The sequence below is a fragment of the Pyxicephalus adspersus genome, chromosome 12 (assembly GCF_032062135.1).
Source record: "Pyxicephalus adspersus chromosome 12, UCB_Pads_2.0, whole genome shotgun sequence".
NCBI classification, from domain to species: Eukaryota; Metazoa; Chordata; class Amphibia; order Anura; family Pyxicephalidae; genus Pyxicephalus; species Pyxicephalus adspersus.
The window spans coordinates 20150617-20161281 of NC_092869.1; the positions used below are offsets into that span (position 1 = coordinate 20150617).

At 38.1% G+C, this 10665-nt stretch overlaps 1 protein-coding gene across 5 annotated transcripts in view; it reads left to right on the plus strand.

Annotated features, from left to right (window-relative positions):
* The first annotated feature begins 404 nt into the window (after nt 1-404).
* Nucleotides 405-10665, plus strand: part of CADM3 (cell adhesion molecule 3) — a 273426-nt gene continuing 263165 nt past the window's right edge. For 2 of the 5 annotated variants that reach the window (XM_072428594.1, XM_072428596.1), the window contains exon 1: nt 407-908. In XM_072428594.1, the coding sequence (XP_072284695.1) occupies nt 839-908 (70 nt within the window). In that variant the 5' untranslated portion in view covers nt 407-838. Of the gene's footprint in view, nt 909-10665 lie in introns of all 5 variants that reach the window. The other 3 variants (XM_072428592.1, XM_072428593.1, XM_072428595.1) reach the window with 3 other exon arrangements.

Genomic DNA, 10665 nt, shown 5'->3' on the forward strand with positions numbered 1-10665 from the left:
TCAATCTTTTGCACACCAGGTTTAATCCAAATCAGGCTGACTAGGCATATCCAGGCACCCAAACTGGAAGAACACAGCTGATCTCATATTTTTAGAAGTGGAATGTTGATGTCTGAATATAATATTGATTACATAATGTTGACTGACCTCTGATGCCATTAATATTGCCATACCTAGCAGTCAGGTGCAAAGATGCTGTATATGCTGCATGCACTTTATGCCCTGCAGGGAATACACACGTACAGGGTGATGCTTGCACAGCTGTTACCAGCACTGAATTACATCTCATCCACTTTCCAGAGAGAGAAAAATAAAACACCCCCCTTCCTTACATTGACTCCCCCCTCTCCTTCCCTCCCCTCCACATCTCAAGGGGATCAGAACAGAACGCACCACAATTCCCCACACCAGAGGGGAGAGGGAGGCAGATTGAAGGAGCCGAGCACTGGAGCTCTGGGCAGCTGCACCATCTGCCAGAAAAGCCGAGCATTCGCCGAGTCTGCATCTTCTTCCCCCCCCCCGCTCAGCCTCCTCTCATGGTCCATTCCTGGTACCCTATTTAATTCCCTCTACTGCTGCATCATATCTTGCTTGACACTAGTTCAGCTGTTGTCCTAATAGGGGAGAATCCCCATCTCCTCTTCTGCTCCTCGCAGCCTTGGTGGAATATTAGCTCTTCCTATTCTTTTCCTGCATGCAGTGTGCATCTAATCCCGGGAGAAGCTGGCCGATCCCCCTCGTCTGATCTGTCCCTTCTGGCTCGGAAGAAGCACATAAAGCAAGATACTTTATTGTTACGGGAGGATCGTACTGGGAAAAGGGGATTTCTGTGCCCATCATGTATCTTACTGCCATCCTGATCCTGGCTGTATTCGGCTTATCTGTGGCCAATGTGTCCAACTATGACCGTGAGTCCATTCTCTGTTCATTACATTGTCAGGATAGAATTAGGAAATGATGTCTCTGGGTGGACTGGTGAATGGCAGAACGTATATACAGTATTGTGTGTATATGTCAGAGAAATCTGGGTATATATTCATATCTATATTATAATTATTGGTGAACTATTCCCATATACATATACAGATATATAATGACATTACATAAATAAATATGATAAATATATGATAAATATAGATAAATGACATTTATACCTGCCAGCACACATACTCTGCATATATGTGTCATATCACAAAGATTTATAGCCACAAGTCATTTGAAGGGCTCATTCACACTGCCATGCATACATTGAGCGGCTTTGTGTTGACACATATTTTGGACACGTTACATTTGGGTATGGTAATGGAATGGTACTGACTTGAATGGCAAAATGCGGGTCAGCGCAGCCAAAATGCAGCAGCAGAACATTTTTTATTCCCCCTCCCAAAGCTTTGGTGTGAACAGGTCCTGCTGGAAACAATAGGATTCTTTTGTCAATGAATTTTGCTGGAAAATGCAGGACGATATAAAGAACCCCCTTTATGCGCACAGGGGGTCTTTAGCTATCCCGCTTCTGGTTCCTGAAGAAATTAGGGTTACTCGGCTGCAGCTGACGCATTTTACAGGTCAACAATTGCTAGGTCTGGGTGTCATGCAGTATAGTCCTGTGAAGGGTCGATGTGAGATGTTTTGGTTTGGATTTATGGAAGGGGGTGGAGGTGCTGTAGCAGACCTCCTAATATATGCAAACACACCCTCTTCTGGTATACACACCAAACTGCCACCTGTACTTTGCACTGGGACCATAATGGAGCAATAATAGTGGAAGGTTAATGTTGGTTAACCCTTGGATCAAAGGCAAAATGGAATTTGGTAGCTATGCTGGGGCTACAGAACTGTGTGCTGAGGCATGATGGGTTTTGTAGTTCCAATGTTCATCACATGATCAGCCTTTGATCCCCCTAAACTCTGCAAAGTCATAGTGAGATTTGTAGTTCCATCATAGTGAGCAGAAAATTACCTTACGACATAATTTTTCCTAATGTTATGTGGAAATTTCTTCTTTTGCATCCTTGATAATCGTATTCATAAATACTGACATGCTGGAATTTGTAGTTCTACTGAAGATGCAACAAATGCACCTGTATTAATTTTACCAAACTCTGGCAGGTTATTCTGGCATTTGTGGTTCTTCCGCAATAGTCCATTTGAGTATTGACTGCTTTTAGCAATGATTGACAATCAGTGCTGGGTTTTGTAGTCCTGCTGCAGCTACCGAACCCTAATATGTATAAGGTGAATTATTCTTACCTCTGTTTGTTAGTAAACCACCCTTCCTTTATGTCCAACACATTAACCCATGCACCGTCTGCCGCAAGGAACCCCGAATAAGCCAGTTGAACTAATTTCATATTACGTTTCCTTTTTGTGGCTTTTCGTCCTTTGGCAGAACAGAAAACATTTTGTTTGTGCTTGTAATTTATGGAAAGGGAAAAGACAGGGGATTCGGTGTGTCACAACTCAGCAGTAGGCACAGACCATAGAAAATATTTGAAATGCTCTATATGGGACTCATGCCAGGATAATTAGCGGGCCAGATTAACAGAAAGTCTATTGTCAACATTCATTTTTCTGTGCATGGTGGGAGCGCTTGTGTTCCTAATGCCACATTCCACCCAAAGGATGGTGAGAGAGCCTTTATTTTTCAGCTTGGTAATGGGGGCAGTTTGTACAGAAGAGATTTAGATTAAGAAGGTTTTTTGAAGAGACATTTAAAATGAGTGATGGTACAGGTGTGGTAATACATAATGACCAATCACACTTTACCTTTAACTGATCTAAATACAATATAAAGAATAGACCTAAACAGTATATTTTCACTGCCTATATTATATCCGTTTGGAACAATGATTAATGATTGGTTACTGTGTTATTGCAGGTTGTGCGTTGTAATTTGTCTTAACAGTAAAATATTTTTAGACAAACCTGATTCTCATCTTTATCTTTTTTTGTTGTAAAATGTTATTTTGTATTGAGAAGTAGAATAAAATCATGGTAAAAATGTTGAGTAATAAAATATTTATTTTGCCAAAACTAATATCTGAACAATATATTGGCACTACATTGGAAAATGAAAGACATGACAATTTTAACTGTTGCCCACAGTAAGCACATTTATGTTCCTTTTTCCCAGTCAAAGCTAGACAGCAAAACACATAACTTGATTGGCTGTCAGAGGTAACCACCCTAATTTACCTACGCACCAGTCTTCAGAATATGGTCTTGGGGGTCAGTCCTTAGTCTTACCACCAAAAAGATGTTTGATGAGTAATAATTCTAAAATAAGGTTATAAATCACATAAAATCAGTGCAATTTTTGTGTGCTTAGGATCATATTAGAATTGTGATCAAGTAGCTCTTAATATTTCATTAGCATAACCTGAAAAGATTTAGGAGCATTGGTTGTTAATACAGTTTATTTAATAGATGGCATATTTTGCCAAATGAGAGGGCATTTCAGTACCTGCTGAATTTAAAAGTAACTTTGTTATTTTAAACGTCTTTAATATCCCCATGGTTGTATAATAATTGTTGTGATGGATAAGTGACCGAAGAAGGAGATATTTGTCAGTTGTATTCTTGTGGGGAATATACTGTCATGACATTCCATGTGAAACATTCTGTTAAGTCCTGAGGGACATGTGTGATATATGTCCTATAACAACAGCAACTTGAAAACACTTATGTACAAGGTTCTTTGTGCAATTATAGTATCCATTGGATGTGTGTAGGACTAGGTAGGTACAATGTCACCTAAAACCGTTTTTTTTTTCAGTTAAGAGTAGAGGACTAAGGGTTAAAGGAACCTTTAATTTTATTTTTGATGCAAAAGCAAAGAGGTATTTATATAGAGTATTACACAACTTTTAGCAGTGTGACCTTCTTGTTATAGCTATCATGGGTGGGCGGAGCTGGGAACTCAGTACAAACATCTCACTTTGAGTCAGTTCAGATGTTCTTTAGTGAACTTGCTTGCAAGATTCTACACAGAATTTAAACAGTTTTGTTGGTCTGTTCCTTTATTTATTTGTTATGATCTCTATTGAAATTTTAATTAGGCATCCCAAGTAAATTATTCACCTACCCCAACCATTTTTAAATTCCCTCTGGGTATTGGCAGATCTCTCATATATTGTTTTGAAAGATGATTACACAAACACATTATATGCGGTTTTATTCTTCAAACCTTCTTTCATTTTTACAATATATTTGAAGACGTGCTTTCAAAGATTTTATGAGGGCCCCTTTAATACCCCTTTAATGCTAAAGACCTGTCTAAAGGTAATTACAATTATCCTATTGAAAACAAAATTAGATTTTAACAATGACCTGCATGGCCTTTGTACCACCCTGGTACATCCAGTAGTAGTTTTTACTAGCTCTTTAGTCAGCAGTTACAATAATATTATTACACACAATAATATTATTACACTGTGTATTGTTGAAAAGTTATGAAGTGTTTTGATTACTTTAGCATCATGGCTTCCAAATGTACTGGTTGTTCACCCATCCCATAGTTGTGTACCTTGGCAGTGGTGGGGTTGACACCTCAAGCCTCCATATTGTACGCCTGTCTGGTTCTCACTGAACCCTGCTTGAGATCTCTCCCATGTAGCAGGAACTATTGAGATACGTAATTTACTGCGGCTGCAGTCGGAATTCAGAGCTGTCATCTACGAGGACATGCTTCCAAACAGACAGCCTTGTAATCAACTCTGTGTTCCGAAAGGAATGGAAGCTTGTGATAACCTGATGAGCGCTGAGACATTTCCCAAATCACAGATACATTGGAAATAAATGAACGGACAGCATGGCTATGTAGCTGTTTATACATTTTCTTTTTTTAGTAGTCTATATGTGTTGATGGAACCCTATCTCCTAGCGGTATTTCTCTGTGCAAGCAGTGTAAGCTATTTGCATATATGGAGGTAAAATTCCATGAAGATTCCTCTTTCAGTTATTTCTCTTGAGGGTCCCAACTGTGCCTTCAGACAACAGGAAACAAACATTCTAAATATATACAGGCTTTTAATTGATTGGTTTAAGAGGTTCTACGGGAAAGCGTTTCATGACTTTGTTACAAAGTGGGGCTGTCCTGTGTTTTGCACCCCTCAGTTCATTAGCTACAATAGAAGTGAATGGCTCAGCCATGTTTGAGCCCCCATCTGACAACTGTGCTGAGAGGTGTTACCGTTATATATTCATATTTATTTCTAGGTTTCTAAGCTAGCACATCCCAAAACAGTAATGATAGGCTGTCAGTCTCAGCACTGCTGAGAATCCATAAAGCCCTCTGCCATGGAAATTAATGAGCTAAAGACAGAAAAATGTTGAATGTCTTCTAAGCATAAGGCTCTAAAGCTTGGGCAGTGGGTGTACTGACACAGACTGCTTTGCTAAGAGCTGAAGCAAATTAATCCAGGAATGTTGTGTGCAGGTTCTAGGTGGCATCTGATGTTCCTGGCCTATTTTCTTTCATCTTGTGGGATGGTTTACAGGCTCCGCCATGCTCTTCTGCATGTAGTGCCTGTATGTGTGAGCTCTAAGGAACTCTAATCTTTTTTTTATTTTGAGATTGCTTTAATTCGTCATAGTGGCAACACATCTTCTGAATTGCCCTGCTAAAAGCATATGATGATAATGATTTTTCAGACATAAAAATATCAATATAGGTCAATGCTGAGTAGCACAGCATGGTAAACAATACATTTCTCTTACAGGCTAAAGCCCAAATGGTTACTACATAATACTGCACGTTATAAACATCTGTAAGCCACATAGTGACAACATGGTTGACTACACTAGTCATATCACAGCCACCGTGACAACATGGTTGACTACACTAGTCATATCACAGCCACCGTTTTCAAGTTAGTAAAGGAAAACCTGAAACGTCATGGAAAAAATATGAAAGACTGCCACTGACCACTCTTTCGGAAATGCTTATTTCCTGGCCATTATGATATATTTGCCTCTGGTTCTAGTCATTGACCTGGAGCAAAGAATACTGTTTTCCAGCTCATCTACTAAATACTTTTCATTCAACCCCCCGGCTGTTTCTGGGTGGTTACTAATGAGGTGGGCCACAATAAAGGGGTCAGCACCAAACTTCAATTTCTTCCCACCAAGTTTAAAAAAATAGGATTGAGCACTGTATTTGATCTATGTCCTTTACGTGGTTTAAGGAAGATATCCATCATAACATCCCATAGATTTCTCTCATGACGGGTCCATATTAAACTAAGGCCTAGTACACACAAGCAAAGCTGCTGCCACCTTTGTGTTTGACTGACCAGTCCAATCAGTAACAGATCGTTCAGAAGTTCCGAAACGCGCTACACGTGTGTAATATTCTCAGGTACAATATCACCAGTATTCTAATTGGATTTGATTGGTTGCATATACACACAACTAGACTAGTTTACTTTTGATTTCAATATGTACCAATATTCAATTCAATATTTTACAACATGTTAAATTGCTCCACATCCAAAAAATCGCTTACATGTTGTTGGTTAGTTGTTAAGTTCACATTGGATGTAATAAATTTATCAGATTGGAAATCGGATCAGTGCAAAATCAGTGAAAATCAGGACCTGTGAGCTAGGCCTACAGGGAAAAAAATGGTTCATTTGGTTTCATTTATAGGGAGGCCTGTTCTGAAAATTACTTTTTTTTTCTTTCTACTAACTAGAAGCCCAGTTCATTGCTGTTCTGTAACCATTGCATAATGGTTACCCAAAAATAATTAAAGACTATTTTGGGTGATTAATGTTTGTTTGTATTCAAGGTAATTGATTTAGAGGTCAAAACAAGGACATACCCTTGGAGGGTTGTAAAAATTCATGCAAATGCATACAAAATTCAATGAAAAGGTGTACAGACACATGAAGTACACATTGTGCTCAAACTTAGATTTTTATGACAAAAAATATCTATAGGAAAATACAATTTTTGTAAAGTAAGATTATAGTGTTCACATTTTCAATCAGTGGTCCAAAAATGTTTATAGTTTATGTATCATATTTGAAGGTTCATTAACTTGTTTAACCTTGGCATGTGACAAATTACACCCATAATGTAGAAACAGCTGACACGCAAATAAAATCTATTCATTTTTCCACACAAGATAACTAATTAGATTCATTTGGACAATCTGTGAATCCTGGTTGAAAGTTGTGTTAATCTGGTATAAAAACATTTAGAAATAGACTATAATATGTAAAAACTACACAACTTTATTTTGAAATTTGAATGTCTTTATGTGCTTTACAGACAACCATTTATAAAAACTTTATGGGATGGATTATTTAATTGATTATGAAAGGCACACACAAACTGTTTTAGTATGTCTAATATTTCCATATTTCAAACATAAAATGCCATATATCCTTTTTTGGGCAAAATAGATACTTTGGGCCTGATCTGTTAATGCTATCCAAGGCTGAAGAGGATACACTTTCATCAGTGAAGCTGGGGGATCCATCAAACCTAGAATTAATCTGGTCCAGGGTTCAAAACATTTGATAGCAAATGACTGAAGAAATCCATCCCAGGTTTGCTGGATCACCCAGCTTCAGTGATGAAAGTGTTTCCTCCCTAGCCTTGGGAAGCTTTAATAAATCGGGCCCTTTGAGTGTTTATAGAAGCATTGCAGCCACTGCCGGATTTCTGCATACACAGCATAGGATATGGTCTGTGGACAACAGGGTTGCCTAGAAGATATACATCATTTTATAATGAATTTTAATGTATTTATCTAGTTGCTATTTCCTTGTCGCTGCCTGTGCACAGATAGAGTACAATTATACAATATTCCACCAGCCTAAATAGACAGTTTGCCATATTTATCTAGTCATTGATGTACAGACACAGGATGGACGGACTGTCACTTTAACCATTTGTGTTCCCAAGCTCAACTTGTCTGCGTAAGGAGAATGCTAAAACACGATTTGGGGGGGAGAAAGATACTATGCAGAAAATACATACATGTGTACAAACTGAATTATTCAATGCAAACAGATATCACAGGCATACTGTATTGTACAAGTGTAATATTTAAAGTCTGTTCACACAGCAGCTCCTGCAATAGAATACGTAAAAACTTTGTGCTCTATTTTTATACTAGGGAATCAGACATTCCCTCAAACATTCCCTTGTGGGAATCTTCCAGGTCCATGTGTTTCACTGGCAGTAATTGATTCCCACTATGGAATGTTTGAGGGAATACCAGATTCCATGCTTTAATAATAGTCCTATAAGTGAATTGCAGTGCATTGTAATAATTCATTGTTAATTGCACTCGGTGTACATAAATAGTGCACTACATTGTGTACTTCATAGTGCTGGACCTATTTTCCAAGCATTGTCACATTGCGGTACTACTACTAATGAGTGGACTTCCTAACACAATGCGCCTGAATGCATAAAATTGTATGCAAGAAAGCACGTACTATTTAACGCACGCTTGGCGTGAATGGGCTTTTTTTATAGTGAGTTAAGATTATAACCCCATCTGGTAATGCTTTTGGATGTTTCAGCTCTGTCTGAAACCCCCTAAAACAACCCTTTCCTTTTTAATGTTTACAGAATGATCTGAAAAATATAAAACATTTATCTTTTATTTCTGCTCCAGTCGCCAGTCTTTTCCAAGACTTTGGTTTTTGTCCCTTCTGGATGTCATCACCCTGCACAGCATGGAGGAGGTGAAGCTGAGATGACAGCCATACCCTACTTGTCTCAAGCCATACCCTACACCTCAGGCCATCCTGTGATAGCCACCAGTTCCTGTATATTGCAATCCTTAGCAGCCAGGTGCACTGGTTTTCTACTATACTTTCTACTACTTGACATAAAATATAAGAAGACCTGAGAGCAGAATGGAGGGAGAGTGACATCACACCATTGCACTAAACGTCAGTAGTGTAATGGTTCACATAGTTTATAGATATCACCATATTATGGGCCATTTTTTAGAGGAATAAAGTATATATTTCATTTTTTTAAAATTAATTTTAGCACTGAAAGAAAAGCAAGAGTTGTCCATAGCAACCTATCAATTGCTTGCTGGCATTTGTTGAAATAATTAGGAATGTGATTGGGTTTAAGGGAACAGTTTTGATATATCAGGCCCGTAACTCAATTTCCTTGCAGTTTGGAGATATAATTCAAGTTTTCTTGCTTGCCGAAATAAAAGGGTTAATTAGGGTAATGAACATACAGATAAATATGCAGAATTTATACACACCATAGCCCAGACAAATTCTGTTATCAGAGGCATTTTATTACCGCTCCTCTTGCCTCAATTTGATTTATACAGTCGGTAAGCATGTCGTAAAAATTTACACATGTAATAAGCACCATCCATCTCTCGGATGCAGTAATTAGCCGAAGTTCCCGAACTACAGAGAAGCGCAGAATTCGGGTTGTCACCTCCGACTATTCTGCAGAAAACCATGTTAAAAGATATAAAAGAGAAAAGTTTATATGAAAGTCAGAAGCGGTAGGGAAGAAAGAGATGGGTGCCTACATATGTGTTACAAACCAATAAAATAATTTTACACAGGTCAGGGGGGCAATGCAGAAGAATTTATCCCCTTTTTCCCAGCAAATGCATCATGTTCCAAATTGTTTGCAGGGCGGTAACTCTTTGCTTTTTGTTTTTGCTGTTTACGGTAAATATGATTACTTCAGCTCTATTTTAATATTTGTATTAATTATTCAGAGCAGCATTGCAGATATAAGTTGGAATGTTTGTCTTGACCTGAAAATACAAGTGCTGCATTGTGCATTAGGGCTTAACACTTATCGGAAGAGCAAGAAAAACATAATGGGTTAACTTTGTGGTAGAGTAGACCATTTTTGTTATTTTACATCTGTATGTGTCTCAGATTTCTTTGCACTCCCTGATCTTTTCTAGCCATTTTGAATTGTTAAATCACAGAGAGGTGCACATTTTATAATCCAAGTTTAGTTGTCTGTAAATTGTCATTCTTTCTGTATTCAAGAACAATTCCAGTCTAATTAAAAACCTTAAAGTGTTAAGACACTCAAAAGCCTAGTCAAGTTTTTACACAAAAGGATGAGTGTCTGTTTATACATAAACAAATAAATATGTCCTGTTTGCCTTCTCTAATCTTTTTAGAGCAAAAAATACCCTCCTGAAGCGAAACTGCTGTTAGCTGCCCAGCAAGTCAGGAATCCAGTTTCCATAGAACATATCTTGCTTGGCTTGCTTCATAAGCCCTGTGGCCCCATAGGCTGTAAAAGATTTCTGTCCCTGTAAGTTAATGGGAATCACTTAAAGACTATGGAAAAACAGGATGGATCAGCCGAATTGCAGCAATAAATTAAAAACTATGTTTGTCCTGAGTGCACCCTGTTATACATTCTATTTGTAAAATAAAGCTTTAAAATAAATACCATGAAAACACAGTTTTACAATTAACATTCTGATTTCCCTTTCAATCTTCTACAACCTGTTTTCTTAAAGGAAGCACCCCATACTGAGTCATCAAAAGCAAAAAACTGAACTAGCCAATTCAATTCCTTAATTTGCCTGAATGTTGCTTTAAAGTTGGGGTCCTACCCTGTTTCCCCGATTATAAGGCACTGTCTTTTATTTTTTGAAATGCCAAAATATGCCCTAGGTCTTATTTTCAGGGG